Source organism: Ptychodera flava, chromosome 10, assembly GCF_041260155.1.
Source record: "Ptychodera flava strain L36383 chromosome 10, AS_Pfla_20210202, whole genome shotgun sequence".
Taxonomy (NCBI): Eukaryota; Metazoa; Hemichordata; class Enteropneusta; family Ptychoderidae; genus Ptychodera; species Ptychodera flava.
In genome coordinates this window covers 26275407-26297693 of record NC_091937.1, presented here as the reverse complement: position 1 = coordinate 26297693, position 22287 = coordinate 26275407, and the positions used below count along the sequence as shown (strand labels likewise).

At 36.2% G+C, this 22287-nt stretch overlaps 1 protein-coding gene across 2 annotated transcripts in view; it reads right to left on the bottom strand.

Annotated features, from left to right (window-relative positions):
* Positions 1 to 22071, bottom strand: part of LOC139142350 (protein OSCP1-like) — a 57658-nt gene extending 35587 nt beyond the window's left edge. For both annotated transcript variants that reach the window (XR_011554371.1, XM_070712262.1), the window contains exon 1: positions 21824 to 22071. Coding sequence is in view for 1 of the 2 variants with exons in the window: in XM_070712262.1 (XP_070568363.1) it covers positions 21824 to 21935 (112 nt within the window). In the remaining variant the exon portion in view is untranslated. The remainder of the gene's footprint in view (positions 1 to 21823) is intronic.
* Between the last annotated feature and the right edge of the window lie 216 nt (positions 22072 to 22287).

The following is a 22287-nucleotide window of genomic DNA, read 5'->3' as shown; positions in this document are numbered from 1 at the left end:
CTCCAGATTGTTCACGGGTTCGCACCGCGCAGCTTTCAACAGCTCCAAAAGCGACGCGTATTTATCGGTTGCGACTGCTTCCTTTGCCAGCCAATATACAGCCTTCATAGCGACCAGAATTGCATCCTCTTTTTGAGTAACTGCATTTGAGACGGCAACCTTTAGATTCGACCGCAAAGATATTTCTCTCATTTCTCATTGCATCTTTGTGTTTACCGTTATTGACATGGCGTTTTAAAGTTGATGTTCGGTAGTTACTGCAACCCTTCTCCGTAGTGAACGAATTATCTTTTCCGGCTTCACGGCATACCTTACACCGCATTCCACGCCCATCTTCAGGTTTCTCTAGCCAGGGATAACCTTTCAGCCAGGAGTCTTGCCAAAAAGATTCCCTTTTTCTTTTTTTAGAAGGAAGTCGTTCAGTATCGTCGTCTGAATCCGATGTAACTTCACCAGGATTTTCTCTTCCTTGCTTTCCAATTTCAGCACCCGTCTCTCCGGCCGTCTCAGCTGTTTCTTCAACGTCTCTCTGCACATCTTTAGACTTCGTCTCGTCACTATCAGTTTTTTTGTTTTCTTCCGCTTCACAATTTTCAGACGTTTTGTCATCAGACTTGGGTTTGTAAAAGGCAGTAATAAGGCGATTTCGTTTCATGACTTGTATCTCGATCGTCAAATGCACGTGGTGGTGGCTGGTAGGGGAATTTTAAAGTTCAGCATCAAAGTGATTCGTCCCAGGCCGATGCTAATTAAAATTTTGAAACATAGTAACACTTATATTTCAGGCGGATGTCATTGAACAATAAACAAAGTTTTTTTTTTTCTGACAGGCGGCCAAGACCAACACACAAGGGAAATGACGGACTGTGATACGCTACAACAGATGTGGCAATTGTTTATTTTTGGACACAGGCGCGGCAAGCAGATACCAGAGCTGAGCGATTATTTTTTTTCCCACAGGGACGATGTAGCGATATTAGGCACCAGCAGACGCATTACAGACGCATTGGCGTGACCAGTCAGTGACGTATTGCAAAATCAAAAGGCCAACTAACTGTCTGGTATGGCAGGGGCCACAGACGCGCGCCGGGTCGCGCGTCCAGATAAAATTTTTGGGGTGACTGCTCTTTGAAAATGCGCGATTCGCGCGTTCGCGCGCCCTGGAGAAAACACTGCAAACACGCATACATGTACATACATACATACATACCGATACATACATGTACATACATACTAGCTGGTACATACATAACATCTACAGCTGAGTTCCTTAAAATTTAGAACTATACCGGTATGAGCCTTTTATACACTGACATTTTACAGACATTAAATGATGCTGTGTTCCATAACTCATAAACCACACCAGTCTTAACCGCATAGACACGTACATCCTAATCTTGTCTTACATTCCTCAGAATAGTAAAATGGATGTGCAATGGAGTATATCATGGGATTAACCATTCCGCCTTCATTTCCTTTACAAGGCTTAACCAGTGATTGGAAAAGTGGGATTTTATTGAAGGTTGGTTGTATGAGAGTTGGAACCCAAACTCTGATGCTAAGAGGATCAGACAAATATCAGAAGAGATGTTTTTTACTCTTTATACCTTCTCCATGATGGATATGAAGCCACCTTTGTGCACTATGTATTGACATACATGTATATATTGATCTCATTGTATTGACTTTGATTCATGATATTGACTTCAACTTATTGACTTGCGAACCCTTCACACCATATCCTTGTGCTAAATTTTGATCAATAAAAAAGGACAAAACGTTTTCGCAAATCATCCTTTCATAGTAATACATTACAATAGCTCACAAATCCAGTTTCCACTAACGTTGGCTTTTTAGTTTTACCGGAAGCTACCGGTATATTGAAAATCCATCATTTAGAAGATGAAAATGCTGAAAATTTACGACTATTCTCACAAAGGGTTACACCTTATTGATTTTAATTAAAAGGAAAGACAAACTTATTAAAAAAGTTCTGTTTAATTTGATATATGATCCTTCAATGTTCTTTCACTGGTGTTGAATATGAAAGTGTAGTGCTTATTATCAAACTATATTAAATCATAAGCGGAGGTCGTATATACAAACATTTCTCAACCCTTTGAGCGCCACAGTGAATTTTTGTCGTCTTTATAAAACGTACCCACAATTGTTTTCAGATTTTAGCCAAAATTTTGATGAAAAACTGTAGCTAATGAAATTTTATATCAATTTCGTCCAAAATTATCAAAAAATTACAGAAAAATTTCATGAAAATTGGTAAAATGTTGCACTCAAATTTTGGTGGGAAAAAATTACAGCATTCAAAGGGTTAACACCTCTAGGGGAGAAAGTTAGTGTTCAACTATAGGCTTAACTTGGAGGATTAATTTACTTCTGAACCATGGACTACGCATTTCTTATTGAAAGTTTCATTTTGGCTATGCTTATTATTATTCACTCACACGAAATCAATTTCACCTCAAACCCCACACACCTGAAATCAATAATAATTTTTCATTCCCAGAAGCAATCAATAACATTCAATTTTCCTTAGATGAAACCTTGTAGAGCTTTGTACCGCCATATTTTTATGCAAATGAGCTGTACAGAATCTTGCACACCACTTCAATTCTGTAATTGGATCTACTGCAAATTTGTTTTTCTTGGAATTCTCTCATTGAAATTTGCTGCTGTTTCATTTATTAATTGTCCTTTTCAGATCATGAAATATTGATTAATTAAACACTCAAAATTGTCACTGTACGTCATGAAAATGGCAGGATTAATGATTTCTATGTTTGTGTCTCTACCTTTTGTGTGTTTCTGACGGTTTCACCGCAACATGAACTTTGCATACATGGTTACGATGTACGACGCGGTCCACTGCATGGATGAGCATTGAAGCATGTGGAAGTAATATAAGCACTGCTACCTGTTTTCTGAAAGTGGGATGCACATCTGTAGCTGAATAAAAGCTAACGGTGCTACAGGCAGAATGGTCAGTCCATGTTTATCACATATAGCTAAACTTCAGTATTAATACCTCAGAAATCTTGAGCACCAGTACCTTCAGTGGCTTGTCCAAAAACGATTTTGGTATTTTTTACCTCTCACCAACAGACTTTAGTAAATACCTATTGTTTAACATAGCTTGGGCAGAACCTTTTCAGGGATACAATGGATCAGGGGGTGAAGCACTGTGTACATCAAAAAGCACTTCTACACTTATGATTTAATAATGATAAGATACAAAAAGTTAGAATCCTGTGATTTGGCAAAATCAAATATTGCAAGAACGCATTTTTGGCAAAGGAAAGATCTTGAAGCCTTTGATAATTTTAATTTACAATGTTTGGATCCAGGAAGCATACATGTATGTGTGGAGTCACATCATGCACAGTAGGACCCTTGGCACAACCATGTCTGCCGAGTATATATATTTACTATGAAATATTAATTTCAGCATTATTGACAGTACCGGTATGACTGTATCTGAAAGACAGTAATATCTATCAGCATTCTAAAACATGCTGACTGAGTCAAGAGTGTACATACAATGTACTGAACGCGTATGACAGCAAAAGATGGAAGAGTGGGTAAAGAATGTAATGACACTTTTATGGTAGCTACTAAAAATATATGTATGTAATGAGCAAACATATAAAATTGGAAATCTAGGCTACATGTATATACAGTACAGTGATATCGAACAGCCTTATTTTTTTTAGTTCACAGTTGGTTGTTTGAAGATATGTCATTTATTAGTAAAGGTAAAGTAAGCGACACAATAAACCCACGATTTTAAATAATCCGAGACCAACCCTTCTAGACCACAATTTACAAGACTACACGGCATAAACATTGTCAATTTTAACAGACACAGTGTAGTATTATGAAGACGATTATAAATAAATCCAGTGGCAACACGTTGTTGATTTGTTCCTGTCTACTTTCAAACACAGAACGTACCCTTTATAATAGATGAGCGAGTTGTAGGAAATGTGAGAAAACGGGCTGGCAGGGCACTTGTATAACACCAGCCAGTTACAGGGGTTGCTTTGTTAACACATAATTCATATGTGCAACACATGTGAAATGAGCTAAGTACTCAAATGTCAATATGTCATTAAAGAAGGAGTTTTGTACGGAGAACTGCAACATACAGTCCGTGTACTTGCCAAAAAATTGGCATTAGCGTGAAGGTTCTGCAAGCAGAAACACGCTGTGCAAGATTTAACACCAGGAGTTCAAACCATCCCCCGGGCACACTACGCAGCCTTCCCTTTCTTCTGTTTACCGGTTACCATGACGATTGAGGTACCGAAGAACGCGGCTTTCAAAGAGTCCTCATTCACGATGAAATGCCTGAAGTGAAGGATCTGCGTTAATGTGTTGTATTTCTTTAGAGGGTGAGCTACAAAACATCCCTGGTTGAGTTTGAAACCAGGGACGTATCCTACACTATGGCTTTTATAACAGAATAATCAATGGTTGAAAAGCAGAGATTTCCAACAAGTATAAATATAGATGTTAATGGTCCAAATCATTTTGGACGTTACTTGCATATTATAACAATAATAATAGTCTAATGTATACAGTATGTCAACTGAATACAATGTACGGTAAAGAAAACACTGCTATTTATAACAAATTATTACATGAGCAAAAGACCGAAAAATAGGTGGCATATCTTAATGCATGTGGATGGCAGGCAAAAATAGCCCCGGGATATTTCTGATGATCAAATGAAAACTGGTGTATACTGATGTGCAGTGCAAAAATCCATTTGCGAAAAAACATTATTTCTGGGAAGCAAATTGAAAACGATATTTGAGGCAGACGTTTTGAGAAATAACTACATTGTACAACAGAATTGAGCGATATGTTTCAAGCATACATGTTAAATACTTGAATGTTGACACAACTGTGAAATCAAGCTCAGGTTTTCACAAAATCTGGCATGTTTGTGTTGAAGGCTGAATTTCGAAAAGGTCGGTAACAGAAAAGAAAGAAAGAGAGCATTTTCTTTACCACTCCTGACAAAAGTGATTTTTCTGGAAAAAGGCTTTTAAAGCCTTTTTCCAGAAAGTGGCATGCATTATTGCTACACTACTGGATGACATACAGATTTGCTGACAGAATCACTTTTTCAAGGTACAATGCACCTCATGAATACATATTCACACCCTTTAAACTTTTACAATATATTTTGGGTCTACGATATTTGGGGGTTCATTTTGAAGCTAATGTGTAAAGTACGGAGTAATTAACCCTTTCAGGCCTAAACCCCTATATATAGGGGTAGCTCTGGTAAGTTACCAGAAAGTCAGTCCTGAAAGGGTTAAGATTTTACTGGATTATTATTGTGAAATCCAAAATTTAATTTTGCCAAGATAGTCAAAACAGGGTTGGTGGCCATTTTGGATTAAGCGTCGGCAATTATAGGGTAATTTCTGCATTAACAAATTTTGAACACCGGCCCCTACTTTTATTCTTGTGTCTGAAAGGAAAAGGCTTGAAATTTCCTTCCTCAAAGTTTGTGCAAGTTTAAGTGTTTTAATTTTGAAGCATGTACTGCCTTAAAACAGCTGCAGATAGAAAGCTAGAAACTCTGTCTTGTTCTTGATGGAAAAAGTATGGATTTCATTTCTGAATAAAATACCGTCAATGACGCTGTACCTTCTCTAATGTGTGGCCAGGTCAGGTAATTGGTTGTTGGCATGGAGTTGTTGGTAAATAGTTGATGATGTAGGGGCATGAGGTGGGATATGGACCCAAAGAACCCAAAAGATGATTAAATACATCAATCAAAAAAATTCTAAGCTACAGTATAAACTGCCTAAAGATAGTTCAATGTGGAAAAAAGTTAAACAATTCAGAAATAAGAATTAACAGTCCAAAATAGTAATGACGCACTTCCTTACTGACCTGAGTGCATGTGAAATACACAACCTGGCATCTGTAAATTAAATGTATACCAAGTGACCATTTCCAGTCACTTTTAACTGTTTTTAATGGATTTTCCAAAGAGTCCTGTGGAAATGATGAAAACGCTTATCTGGTCTTGTGTTTGTATAACCTCATGGCTGATAATTGTCATAGTAATGAAAAAAATTGAAAGTGAAGAAATTACTGTTTTTAATAGGCATATTTTCCTTGAAATACATGACCGTGTAAAGAATATATGCTAAAAGTGTTTAAGAGTAAATTTCTTTTCAAAAAATAATTTAATTTGTGACCAAAGGATTTTTATTCTTTGAGTTTACAAATTCAAACATTGCAATTTGTTCAATCATCTTGTGCAGTGCAAAATTTATAAAATGACTGAAAAACAAAAAAAATTGGCAGAATTACAGTCTTTGTGATGTAAAATTATGGGTTGACATCACGATAACTGTTAATCTGTTTGAAGTACTAATATACTATAATTTAAAAAAGAAAAATTCATGCAGAAACTGTAAAATATATTGTCAGCAATGTAGTGTTAATTTTGACTTTACATCAAAATATGCCTTTGCTGGATACCAAATATATAGGGCGAAATATCAGCCATGTTCAGCAAAATCCACACAACAGCATTGATCCTTTTCTAATTTGATTTGATTTGCTTATGTTATCCTTGTATGACAGTCAGTACAATATGGAACTTGAACACAACACAGTGAATAAGTATGCTGTAAATGAAATGGTGTGGCTGCATCCACATGCAGCAATAGGAGTGCCTTTGTCTCTCACCCCTCATTTCCAACCTGTCCCATCCCTGAAAAAATAGTTTGGTCTTATATTTATAATGTTAATAATTTCTGTATTTGTTAAAATGTGCACATCTCAAAAACTTTTGATCATAAACATTTTCATTGTTTTTTATAGCTGACCAATCAGTTAACCTGTTTATTTTGAATATTTGCGCATTTTTCCTCAGTATTTGACATTTTCTGAATACCCTCTTATTCAGTTTGTCATTTTCTAAAAGTTTAAATGCTCCATTGTGTGGTCAAGCTTTCCACAAGCATCAAATGTGGTACTTCATATAGGAGGGTCTGCCTCTAGAGGGCGGGCATCATGAACACTCCTGTGTTTGTTGGTTAATTCCTCCACGTAAACTTCTGATTGTACTGTAAACATTGAACATGGCCGACGCGACGTCCGATTTTCCTGTCTAAAACTTTCACTCATTTTCGTTCATATGACTCTGAAACTCCAGGAAACGATTGGGAAGAAAGGGTTATCTTGAAATATTGAGGTACTCGCCGATATTTTGAAAAATTAAATGAGAAAAAATGCAAGGAAAATGCCGACAGGCTTACACAATGACAGTTTTCAGACTCGGAGGCATATGATCATCTCTGCAGATTATGCAACAGGCCCAGATCACGTGAGGCCATGAGGGGATATCCACGCAACTCAGTACCAAACACTAGCGCTCACAGAGTGAGCAAACACAAAGTGAGTACCCCTAACGTCAGCTCAGTAGTCTGTAATAGATTTTAGTCAACTAAGAAACCTTGGAGAAAGGCTTAACACTGTGGCTATGCCGCTAAGTCCCTTTTGATTTTTGTCATAGCTCAAATCGTTCTCCCACACCTCAACCTGAGCCATGAACACCCCCACCAGTTTATGATATGACCATCACAATGGCATGACGTCAACGGATCTTGACAGACGGAAGTCTTGACAGACGGAAGTTCTTGACAGCAGCATATTGGTTTTCAACTCTAATACCTTCTCTGTCTATAAATAGACACGAGAAGGTAAAAAAAAACCCCCATAACAAATAAACCCTCAAAAAAACTTCAAATATATTTTCATGCTGTACTGCAGTTTTTTCAATATATTTGTATTTTGTGTACAAAAGGAACAGAAATGTGCTATTTCTAGAAAATTTGGTTTGCCTTCATGAGTCAGTGCATCATGATTAGTTAGAATTTCTAGTCTTTGAAGGCAGTGTAGTACAGATTATGAAAATATTTCTACAATTAAATATATGATTAGAGATAACTTTGTACATTTTTCATAGCTAACTGTTTTTTCACTGCCTATTCATTCAAAACGGCAACAAAAATGTCATCATAAATAAATAAATAAATAAATAAATAATCAAATAAATAAATTTGCATATTTTAAACACATTTCTAATTGTTGAAAGTACACTGCCTTGAGCATTCCCAAAGAGTGGCATATAGCATTGAACTTTTATTCAGTTTACAATAAAACTTTACGATTGCCATTGCAACATAACCAAGCAATGCCCTACAGGAGGAATTCATTCAGTATAATTGCCTCCATATGGCTCTTCTAGTCATTTTTTTCAGAGTGCTTTGAGATACGATTTGCAACTACATATATCACAAAACTGCACATGTTTGAGGTCCAACTTTAAAGGCAATCTAAATTTAACATTGGGGAAAACTTACTTGGAATACAGGTATGATATAACCATACATGTACAAATAGTAAAGACTTTTTGTCCAAACATTCCAGTAAAAAGACTGAACTCTGCTATATGTAGAAAACAATAGCACTGTGTACACTTTTCTTTGTACACCAAATTTTGGTTTAATCCTATATTTCAAATAAGTGTGGTTGAACTTTTGAACACAGACATTGAGGTGGTTTTAAAGCAAAGGACAGTTTTTGATCGGTTACAATTGTATATCTAAGCAATAAAGCACACCCAGCGATGGTATACCACGAGATTTTGACCAGTTCACGAAGCACAAGCGATAGCGAGGGCATATATGAAGTGAACTGGTCAAAATCACGGTATACCATCGCTGGGTGTGATTTATTGCTATCATAACAGTATATTGAAATTCTGGCGTGGAACGTCAAAAACGGGGTTTTACTCAAACTGAGAGCTCAAGCGCATGCTTGCCGTGGTATATCGCCAATATACCATGTTCTTTTCGCGTCTCGACCGATCAGATCGCTGGATTTGCGCCATCAATATAATGGTATGATATAATAGGTAATAAGCTTTCAGTCTTCAATGTCTTTTCTTTCTTTCAGACATCATTGTGACTATCTAGAAGTTCCTTCAAACTTAAACAACTTCATCACATGACAAGATACTGCTGCAAGCCCAAGGTACTGCAGTTGAAAGAAAAAAAATCCAGATTTCTTGATATTTCTTGGTCATGAATAATTTCATATCTCAACACTCAGCTGCTATACAATTAATAATGCATTTTGAAGCAGTTTTAAGAGATAAACCAGGGTTGTTTACGAGGACATTTTGTAGGATGGGCCACCCTTCTCTTTTTCATGCCATTTACCGGGTATTGATCTGTTAATAAATATGCCAAACACATTTTCGCAACAAAATAATATTTTACATAAATTGACTACCCTCTGTTTTTTCCCTCCCTGGAACAGAATCAGATATTTAAATTATACATTAGTTTTGTGGAAAATCGTGGTTTTCAAAGAAAATGCTGATAAGGACTCTCAATAACTATTTAATAATTCAAAATGGAATCCTGCCAATAAAGACATTTTCATTGAAGAAATTCTAAAAAATCGCACAAAACTCATACCTCACACTACCATAAAGTAACTTCTGGGGTCACTTAATGGATATAAATGACAATATCACATTAAGGTGAAGTACTATGCATTACGTCAAAATTAGGTTGTGGTGTCATTTTCTTGAAACTTTGCACAAATATTCTTGAAGTTGTGCAAGTGCAAAATGAAATAAAAAATGGGGGTCACCACGCTCGTTTCCATGGAAACGGAAGTTAAAATGGCATCATTAGAAAATAAATAAAATGATATAATTCACTTAAACTAAAGAAAGTAATTATAAAACGCTTAGCAAATGAGTTAATTTTAATAAATACCAGGAATTAAGATCCATATCGATCGAACGTATAGTTTTCATGTTTGTAAAGAAATTTTAACATAAGTATCGATTACAAAATGACGATATCGAAATTATACACTACATAATTTTCTAACTTTCTTCCTGTCGCTTTGAATGGTGTCATTTTGACCAAACTTAGCGAATAAATCCTGACATAATACCATTTAGTTACACTATTAATGAAGGTGTTCACCACGCTACTTTTTACAATATCTCCAGGTGAATGGGTGATATGCGCCATGTAAATGGGAGAGAAATGTTAATTTTGCTCTCATATTGAATAAAAACCAGCTTCTTAGGGGGTCAAATATGACAAGGTTAAAGGTCACATGTATTTCTAAGGGACTGGGTCAAAAAATTAGGTAAAAGCGCAATTTCAACAATGACAGGTGATGTTAAATACATGCGCTACAAAGTAACCCATTTGCGACAGGCTGGAGTTGAATCTGCGCAGAAACGTTCTAAAGCGTGTGCGCGTCCGAATTCGGCGCCCTTTACCTTAAATGTTATTATCAAACAGCATGGTAGCAAAATTATTGTATGATTCATCAATTTCCGGTCTAAAACTACAATGGGAACTGTACTCTTGCAACTGGTGATAATTTTGACCGTTCAAACAATGTACTAACGATACCGGTAAACACCTGATTATTTACACTGGGCTACTGAAGATCTAGTAGTCCTGATCACAAATGAGGTCATTTTTTCTCTCATTAATATGCATAAATAAATATTTGTCTGCATTTTCCACTTTAATAAACGGCCAAAATAAAATTTGAGAGGGTTACAATGGCTACTAAAGTCACACTAATTTGTATGAGTTTATGTCTGAGACTACAAGCTGCAACAACAGCCGTGCATACAACTACAAAATTTGTCTGAATTTTAGGCAGTGTTGTCCGATGTCGCGCGCATGCTGCTATTTTTAGTAACAAACCTGAAATCGTGATCAACGCTATTGCCATTGATGGAATAGCTTGAGTCAAATCTGTGTACTGCACACGTACATGTATATAACCATGAAGGAGGCACTCCATGCATGGTGCTTGGAGTATTGTCACAATACCGATACAGTCTCTATATAATGGCAGAACACTGGACAGACAAAGAGATATTTTCATTATTGAACATGTCGTAAACATTTATGCAATTATTGTACAAGACAAAAACCATTCATAAAATTTAATAGTAACTTTGAAACCACAAGCTTTATCACTAGCTGCAATATATCACATTTCTAATGAACATTACAATATTTCATTGAAAATCCTCAGGGACAGTGTACATGTACATTTGTGTTTCTTGCAGTTGTCAGCAATAATATATGAGTACGTGGAAGCCATTTTAATGACATGATACCAGTTTCATATATGAGTTCTGCAATTTTCCTAATTGTCAGCAATAACATATGAGTATGAGAAAGCCATTTCACTGATGACATACAAATTTCGTAAATGAGTTCCGTAATTTTCTAAATAGGGAACTTGATCAGACTATCAGAAAAAAGAGCCATGAAATTTTCTGTTTTGGAGACATTTCCACAATAATTATCCTTCAGTTCCTTTCTATAATAGTGTAACTTGAGAGTTTTAGTTTTCAAATCCAACAAAACACTGGCATTATCTCTGTACGTTTTACTGCAAGAGGAGCTTTTGCCAGATTCATCAAAGTTGGGACTGCAGATCAAAACTTAAAGAGGCGACCAATTTTTAGGGGTTTCAAAACCATGAAAATAAACAGAGATCATGCCGTTGTTTGACTGTTGATCCATGGAATCAATGGAACCTCTTCAATGGAATGCAACCTGTCCAAGAATAGTTTTTCATAAATGTGGCATCAAACAAATCAGTTGATTTTTTGTGTTCTGCTTTCAAAGTTTACCATCATTAAAAACATTAATTTAAAAGTAATTTTACATTAGACTAGTATCCTTTGAAACTACAGCATGTGAAATTTCCGATTGCACATTCTTCCACCTTGTCCAATTTAACACAGTTATATCTGAATGACATTTTTTTATTTCGTTTTTTTTTCTGAAGAGCAATATCACTCGAACAAAAACAAATTGTTTTGAACAGGAAACGTGAAAGATGAAGGAGTACATATTTGGTTAGAAAACCATAATTTTAGTGTTAATAATAGAAATTCATTTAAGTCAAAAACTTGATACTACTTTATGAAATTTAAAATCTCATTTGAAACTAGAGTATACGTACAGAAAACAATTTCGTTTTGCCATATCCATTCTCATTCTTAAATGGTAGGGGTTTAAAGACTGGCATTAGAAAACCTGATTGAAATTACGAAAGCAAAATTGAAATGACTCTTATTCAAAATGTAAGAACTTTATTGTCAAACAAGAGTGATATTTTATTTTATAGTATTGAAAGAAAATAATGTGAAAATTTCAAAAAATTTTGCTTAGTGGAGTTAGCTGTTTTTGAAATTTTGAAATCGGGAAAAAAAAAGAGGCCAGGAAATTGGGCAGTTTGTATAATTTTACATTTCTTTCTCAACTATTAAGTTACCACTGCTTACCATGCTAGTAACAGATGAACCCAATCAACATTTTAATCTTGGGCTAACAAATCAATGAAAATTGAATGAAATTTTGGAAAAACCAGTTATTTTAACCAAAATATGCTGTGTTACGTGCAACGCCACCTTAATGTGTTTTCTAATGAAGTGTAAATTCAAACAAGTTTTACAATATGGACGCATACTGTACTTGTTGATACTGAATTATTGAAGAATTTGTCAGGTTGAACCATAAAACTATTTGAGTTGAGTTTGTCATGCAACATTGCACAGTTAAATTATCCCTCACTGTGTCACGAGGGTTTGGAATAGCAAAAACCATACCAGTGGCAATAAAATGTTGAAGTACTACCACCGTAAATATTTGGACAGGAATTTTCAACACGATACATCAGATCCATTGTTAGCTGTAAACACAGGGAAGTTTGTAATGAAAACTGCCTTTCATGCGAGAGATCACTCCTTTCACAATCGTTGAACTGTTCAGTGACAGGGTACAATTAACTTTGGCAAAACAAAGGGGGACTGGACAGAATTAGAAGGAGGAACTCTCTGGGTAGAGACAAATCTACCCATCAGGGCAAGTGTTGCATTTTGACACTAAAAATATCAGAACTACGAACAGTATGTGGAAGATTCTTAACATGTTTTTCTTTGAACTTCCGCAATCTATGTTATAACAAGTCATCGTTGATGACACAGTCCCCACTTGTTAATGGGTGCTTTGATTACAGGTCCTCAGAGAGGATAGAGTCCTCTTCATTAATTAGGTCTGTGATAAAAATACTTTTGAATAAATTCGCTTGATACATGTCTGAGTTGTAGTTCAGGACATGAAAAATCGTAATAAAATGGCCACATGGTGGCCATAATGGATCGAATCACAAAACAAATCAATGTGCATATGTATGACATACGGTAGGTCAATGTCCTTGTACCAACTTTGATTAAAATTGGTTGAAATATGCCTGAGTTATGGCTTTGTACATGAAAAAATCATAACAAAATGGCCGCACAGCAGCCACATATTGGATCGTATCACAAAACAAATTAACATGCATATGTATGACATTGGTCAATCTCCTTGTACCAACTTTGAATAAATTTGCTTGATACGTGTCTGAGTTATGGTTCTGGACATGAAAAGCGTAATAAAATGGCCACAAGGTGGCCATATTGGATCGTATCACAAAACAAGTCAATGTGCATGTGTATGACATAGGTTGATGTCCTTGTACCAACTTTGAATAAAATTGGTTGAGATATGCCTGAGTTATGGCTCTGTACATGAAAAATTGTAACAAAATGGCCGCATGGCGGCCATATTGGATTGTATCACAAAACAAATTGAGTGCATAGCTATGACATTGGTCAATGTCCTTGTACCAACTTTGATAAAATCTGTAGAAACATGCCTGAGTTATGGCTCTGTACATGAAAAATCGTAATAAAATGGCCGCCTGGCGGCCATATTGGATCGTATCACAAAACAAATTGATGTGCATATGTATGACATAGGTCAATGTCCTTGTACCAAGTTTGAATATAATCGGTTGAGATATGCCTGAGTTATGGCTCTGTACATGAAAAAATCGTAACAAAATGGCCGCACGGCGGCCATATTGGATCGTATCACAAAAGAATTGACGTGCATATCTATGACATTGGTCAATGTCCTTGTACCAACTTTGAATAAAATCAGTTGAAACATGCCTGAATTATGGCTCTGTACATGAAAATATCGTAATAAAATGGCCGCCTGGCAGCCATATTGGATCGTATCACAAAACAAATCGACGTGCATCTGTATGACTATGAAGTAATCCTTGTACCAAGTTTGAATGAAATCGCTTCGGGCATCTCTGAGATATCTGCGTGAACGGACGGACGCACGCACGGACGGACGGACGCACGCACGGACACGACCAACCTATAAGTCCCCCCGGACGGTGTCCGTGGGGACTATGTTATAATAATCTTACAAATAATACGTTGCAACTTGTCAATTTGATGAAGGCTGCACCCATACGATTTATTTCCAAAATGCTTTTTGAATTAAAACACTGTTTGTATTGAGCTCCACATAAATACATGGCAGGTACGAGAATTTTTGCAGTTCACGTGACCTGACTGCCACCTCTGGTTGTCTCAAATATAAAGACTTACAAGTGATTGTACTGCATGAGATGAAAACTGAGAAGCTCGGTGACCTATCGTTACGGCATCGCCTGATTTTCTGCAAAGAACCCTGATGCGGCAGTAATCATCTTGGACAGCCTGGGAAATGTCAGATGTGAACAGCTTCCATTGAACTCTAATTGCCCCGCTCCACGTCTTGTCCTCCTTTCAGCCAGCGATTTCTGTCGCCATGGCTACGCGGTTAGAAAAACCTGTGATCACCGAGGTGACTGCCAGATAGCACTGACAGGAAATCATTGTTTTGTCGCTATGGAAACTCCAGCCCTTTTCACCATGGAAACCAGGTACCCTGATAAACAATTCCACGCACTGGGGTTGCAGAATGTTCAAGCAAATATAACATCATTAAATAAGACTATATTTTGATAAGACCCAACCCACTTAAATTTATACTAAATTTAATCCTTCCTGTGTGCGTAGAAGTATTTATTCCTCAATTTTTTTTTATGATTTTAATGACGACAACAGCTATGTAGTTTCCATCATGCAGTCACCATGACAGTCGGCCAGCGTAATGGATTTTCGACCTGTTCAATTTTCTGCTATATTTTATTTTTATAAAACAGCGGTTGAAGGACGCTCTAAAATTACAGCTTAGGAGAAGCATAAGTATGCTGGCAAAGAAAGCAAGCATATTTCCTCCACACTGACAGCAAGAACCAGCGTCTCTGTTGTTCGTAAAAATCAATACAGGACAATTGTGAAGGCGGCATTTACACACAGCGGCTGTACAAATACACACACATATATCTGAATGACTTTTAGCATCAAATATTTACACAGTGACATGCTAAAACTATGATAAGACTTCAAGAAGTAGCAATATTCTGTTCTTATATGCATTGATAGCTTCAACAAGTTGGAATTTCAAATTTCATGAGCTACTGAGATATTTTATTCTATCTACATTTCCTACAAATCATGATTAGATGTTTCAGTACTGAAAAATTAACATTGCAGATATTTTCCTTGAAAATATCATGAAAAGGATTATTTTCTTTTTTTTCAGTTTGAAATCTTCAGACAAACATATCTTTCATACATTCACAACTCTGTTCACAATAGGCAGATGTACTGTATAGAAAATACAGGTTTGTTGAAAGAGAATGCGTTGTTATGTATGTCAAAATTCTACGAAGGCTTGTCCTTCAGAATACCAGACAAATATATGCAGTATTAGTAACACTCACTATATTTGACATATTCACTAGATACACGTACACCTCATCATGAGAAACCATATAACTTGGGACAAAACAAAAATACTTGTTTCTTGTCCTAAACGCAGAGTAAAAATGATACAATGATGTATATATCTCATTTTGCTAATGACAATAATTAGAGACTCTTACTGCAGTTGCTCTTGTTTTCTTAAAATATTTACTACGTTTACCTTCCTTTCATCGTCACAGGGGCATGAAAGGGTGGCAGCAGTTTCATATATCAAACTCATCAATTTTAGTAATTAATAGCATATCGTGAATCATTTGAGCTAGGTATTAGTTGTTTGTTTGGGAACTCTATGGTGAGGATACTGTCCAACCTTATCACCCCATTTCCCTATCTACAGGTCCAACTTTACCATAGAAAACAATAGGATTGGGTTAATCCATTATAGGTAAAGGGTTAATATCTGTTTGAAGAAAAAATACCACAATGCATGAGTTTGAAGTGATGCACTTCGTGATCTGAAACAAATCTAATTTTTGGAGGATATATGGATGTAGCAGTCTGGAAACGCTCCAGCAAGTTCACGAGGTACTGACACGGTTCATTGACGGCATACAAATGACACCAAGGCCAGCTGACAAAATCACTAAACAGTATCGATTTTGTGCAACTGGTGATGAGGCTAGGCACTTTTCCTCAAAAGCATGTTTTCATTTTCAAATACTCACGGCGACTTTCGTAATGACGGTGTTTGCTAATTTAGAAACATTCCCTTTGGGTCTGTTCTACTGTACAACAAATTTTACATGAAAGACCCTGGAGAGTTTTCAAGAGTGAGAAACTGTGATTTGTAGAATGTGTCCCCATTATCTTTATTGATGTACGTTTTTCTCAAGATTGGTAGAAAAAAATTAAGACATTCATAAACATTATGAATGATATCTATAAGGTATTTTGACATCTTCGTCATTTAATGAAAAGGGAACTTTTAAAAGTGTCAATGCTTTTTGTGTTTTTTTCTATAAAATTCAAGAACACGTATATGTCAAAAATGACCAAAAATTGCTAAACTTGAATTTGAAAGCCTGTTCAAATGTGAAGATTGATATTATGCAAGGCTTAATATTTAGTTTATTTATTTCTATTTATCTACAGTATTTACCCAATGACCATATTTCCTAAGTATATACAAGGTTTTCGATATGTAATATTTAGCTTCTTGCAGTATTCAAGTTGGAAAAAAATATTATTTTCTATAATTTTCTGACAATCACTTCATAATAATAACAATGTGCTTGAAAAATCACAGGATATGGCAATAGCTTCCATCTTGTACTGCAAGGTGTTGGAGGATTGCTGTGATGAACCAATGTACAAGTACAATGTATCAAGATTTCAAGGGTTGAGTAGAAGCATCTCTACACAAAGCAATGGCTGATCACTGTCACCTGTGATGTGGCAAATATAAAATTCTCTAAAATGTAGCAATCTTACTATGTATTGACTTTCTGCATGCAAAGCAATACTATAATTTTGATAAGCACACATGTGTATTGTGTGCCGATTCAGAACTTTACATGAGACTTTTTATATTACTGTAATTTCTACATCACCAATGATTCCTAATTAATCCTATGATTCATAATTAAGCTGCAATAAAATTGCCGTCAGCGATAATTACATGTATCTTGTAATCTCAACTTTTGAATAAATACTGTGAATTCTATCTTCTTTCTCTACAAGGTTCCAGTCAGATGGGAGTTCAGTGAGCACAATATTTACATGTAGTGAACCACCTGTTAAATATTCCACTTGATTTGATGTGCCATCTCTAACTCATTTCTAACGGTCACCCAACTATCATTTCCTCTTTTGAAATATCAAAATTACTCCTGCCAAAATTAAATAGATTTGATTGATGACGAGTAATGAACCTGAAAATATGAACAGCATATGATGAAGCAAGTTGTTTGCCACAATCAAACTTGGCAAGAACAGTAAAACATAATTTTCCATAATTTTTGCAAGACATGTGACATGCATTACCGCATTATTGCTGTGCATTTTTTTTACTCCTTCCTACAATACATTTATGTTCGTACAAATCTCAAAATTAAAAGATTTAAACTTTTTTTCTCAAACTTTTCACAAGAAAACTTTCCACCACTCTCTTTCAAAATTTGGTACTTACAGAAACATACATTACCCAATATAAACTGACACCTGAAATTTAAAATGGCCGTCATGGCTCTGTTAACTCTACAGGAAAAAATTTCTGATTCTCATAAATGTAAGCCTATGAAGATTTTCTTTACTCCATGAGCTTCAGAATAAGCCCTGACAATTGGTAGACCAAAGGAGTTTTGTAAAAGTTTAACCCCTTCAGTGCTGTAATTTTTCCCACCAAAATTCTAGTTCAACATTTTACATATTTTTATGATTTTTTCTGTACTTTTTTGATAATTTGGACTAAATAGTTATTACTCTTCCTTGACTACAAATTTTGAACAAAATTTTGGAAGAAAAATGAAAAAATTCTAAGGATTTGAAAAGAAAATTTTCTGGGTTAAATTTTATGCAGTCGACGAACAGTGACTTTGGCATTCAGAGGGTTGAGAGTCCAAATATCAGTCCCCAATGTGGATCCTTAATACAATCCATTTGCGTTTTATGAGAAGTTGGCCTTCCATACGTGTACAAAAAAGTGGGTATATAAAAATGGTTTACAATAACATAACAGCTCAGACTGCATGCACTGGGCTGTGACTCTGTGCAGGCAATACATGTATTTGCTTACAACAATATAGGGCCCCATTTCGATACAACATAAACACTTTAATTGCCATAGAAGGAGAAACCCAGACATTTGTGATGAACATGAAACCCGTATTACGCATGATCCCCATACGCATTATGAAAATGCCAATCTTTCGTAAGTCAACAAGGAACTGACGAGAAGAAATTTGTTTATACTCAGCAACAAAGCAACCTTAAGATCAAAGATTTGGTGATAATTCTTGCAACGTTCAACATGTGACCTGTTGGATTTTCAATCCTATCTGCAATTTTTTCAATGCCAGATTTAAAATGTCTCACTGCAGCACAGACATGCAACTCATTAATCATAAGGTGTAGGCTTATGTAACGTTTAGATATTCAAAAGTGAAGCATTTGCTACTTGAGTTTTTTAAACACAGAGGAATGATAGCCTTTGGCATATCACGGTTGCAATAGTTTTTTTTACCATTGATACTGATCAAAGAAAGGAGAGTATGTTTGCTTCAGTGGTATTACATTTTATACATGCATGCAAAACAGAAAGGAAAAAACACGAAGCTTTTTAATCGATAAGATTTAATGTAGCGCACCGGTACAAGGCCAGAGGAAACCCTTTGAGTGCTGTATTTTTTCCCACCAAAATTTTAGTCCAACATTTTACAAATTTTTATGAACTTTTCTGTAATTTTTCTCATAATTTTGGACCAAATGAACACAACATTTCATTGGCCTCAGTTTTTTATCAAAATTTTGGCAAAAATCTGACAAAAATTGACTGAGGTATATTTTATAAGGGTGACAAAAATTGACTTTGGCGCTCAAAGTCAAAGGGTTTTTAAAAATAAGAGTTGCAGGATTCATCCTCTAAATTTTACTTTATTTTATGGGTTTAAGCCAACAACATAAAAATCCCCCGAACCTACCTGTATACCTTTAATTCTAAAAGGTATGTTACCAGAAACACAGAGATTTTTTATTTAGCCTTGGATAACACTCATAAAACTCTTTAAACATGTTAATTTAGGTTTTGTTTCATATTCCATTTTCTCCCAAATGTGAATCTCAGGAGCATTTAAAATCTCAAGGACATCTAAATACATGTAATTAAAGAAGACTGCAACAGGCATGATATCTGCTGGCTCTGTGTAACTTTTAATGAGTGACTTTGCCAGCAGGAGTGAGACAATTCCCTCAGGATCAGAATAAAAAACATTTTCAAACAAACGGAACAGCATGGTTTCTCTTCAATTTAAAACCACTGCACAATACGCCGTGATTGGGCCAGCCATTTTGCGTGATGATTTTTCACATGTTAATACAGTCTTACTGACGCAGTCAGCATGTGCAGCCCATGGATGCAAATACAAACCTTGTTCTCAGTTATCAATAGGGACTGTTTCATCAAAACGTTTTTATGACTGAGTGAAAAGTAACAACAAATATCAAAACTCTTGATTTTCATGAGTAGCTTTGAAAAAAATATGACAAATGGATTCATAATATTATCATGTAATTCAACATATATGTTGGCCAGTACCTCGACTTCTTTTAAGCTGGGTAAATTAACCACAAGACTTCGACACACTATTTTTCAAGCACTCAAAAATTTGTGTACGGTAAGTAAATGTATGTGTGCTGTTTGTCATTTGTGAATGATCAATAACATTCACTTATCCTAAAGCTGCTTTGATGTTCACAATTGCTTTCAGCTTGCTACTGGTGTATGTTGAAAACTATATCATTGTACTAAAAGTACATGTGGACAATTTATAACCAATGTAGAGTGCACATCACAGATTGCATATTTGACTGGTGTAATATCATGACAAAGACGCCACAGATAAAATTTAAGTTGCCCTCTATTTGTCATGTACACTTTCAAGTACATGTACAACGTGCACACTGACCCCCCCTCCTATCATCAAGCTGTGGAACAATCCAAATTGCTTTCATTGGGGAATGGGCTGACCTACATTGTATATGTAAGGAAATAGGGGTGAAAAGGTTGGAGTTCATGCATTTCTGATTAAAGTGATTTCCATGGGGTTCACTTCATTGTGTCATGAGATACGTAGTGTGTATATTGTAGCAAGATTCAACATTTCATCAACACAACCTCTCCAAGGAAAGATAGACGAAAATTTGGAAATGTAAATTTCCATGTGCATGACGTCAAGTTGAACAGGGGAGTGATTTTGAACGCTGACCTACATAGAGTACCGTTGTGCATCATGGGAAGTATTTTATCCTGGCAATACAAAATGAGGATAATAACTTTCAATCACAGGCCAGCATTGCTTTTGCATACGCTGATCTGCCATCAATTACTACAGACTGCATCAGCTTCGAGGTAAATTGTGCAAATGTGTCTTCATGAATCACACATGATTTTTATGTGTGAATTCACAGAAGAAATGTCAAATATTTCTTGCATTGCGCAAAACAAATTTCATCCTGGTTATAATAATAAACAGTGTTATATGACAATATCATTAACCATAATAAACCAGTTAATTGATACATTGAGCTTCGACACAAAGACACACACTGGGGCTCCTAAATCCATGTTTTGAGCCAGGTGAAAGCCAACCACAAGGAAAAGGTTTTGATTACTTGTACTTGTATTTTAGGGAATCTTCAGATTTTTTTATTATTAGTCATCAATTGGGATTTGTATCCTAGCATGCTCTTGCAATTGATCGCGCGAATTCAAAGTTATATTTCATGAAATTTGACGTCAGCAATTGTTTTCCACGTATTCTGATATTTATCTCGCCCGTGCCGTTCTTTACACTTGCCAATATTATTACCTCTACACCGTACTGGAGGCGGGGACGTCCCGCTGCCAGCTCATCGGTGCTGGGATTTTGGGGAGCTGTGCAACTTTCCGTCGGTCTTGTACAGTTCTGTACCGGTATTAGGCTCATAAACGGAGAATGTTTGTTTACGACTGTTTGAATGCAAACATGACAGTCGAAACAATGTTGTTGACGACAACCAATTACAGGAATAATAGACAGGTGGCGAAAATCATGTCAAGACTCAAATGCTGTCTTTGCAGTTTCTGACAGTCGCGATATCAATAAAACCGACTGAAAAAATGTATGTGGAATGTAAATCTAACAGGGGGATCCCAGTGTGCTTCAACACAAACGACAACCGCAGCTTCCACCGAGCTATAGCTGTCAGAACGGTATATCCAAATAATTCTGGCTCAGTTACTGAGGTTCAGCGTTTCCGCACCCTGTACACTATTACATACACTTGACTTACCCTTTCTGGATTTATCGACGGGTATACTTTGAGCTCGAAGCCGTTGATCCAAGATGTAGAGCATCTCGCCGCCAAGATTTATGAACAGCAGCGGTAGCGTTCTCAGCGACATGTTTGGTGGTATATTTCGGACTGACAGGGAGTGTGGACGAAATGCTTCACCTCTCGCCTCGAAGGTGTGGATCACAGCTGAAGATCAGCGTTCGTCGCGAAGAAAAATCCAATATGGCGACCTGCATGCAAAATCACGCCAACTCCAGGTCTCGTTTCCCAGGTATCCAGCGTTTCGCCGCTGAGGGCGAACGGCACCTGCTCCACAGGGAAGTGATTTTAGGAAAACGAGTAATTTAAAAGCAGAGGTTGACATCGTAAGTTACAGAACATTGAAGTTGCCGTGCGTCATAAATGTACGTAAGCAAATATTTAACATCTGACTTACTTTTACTTCTCTTTTGAAAGTGGTT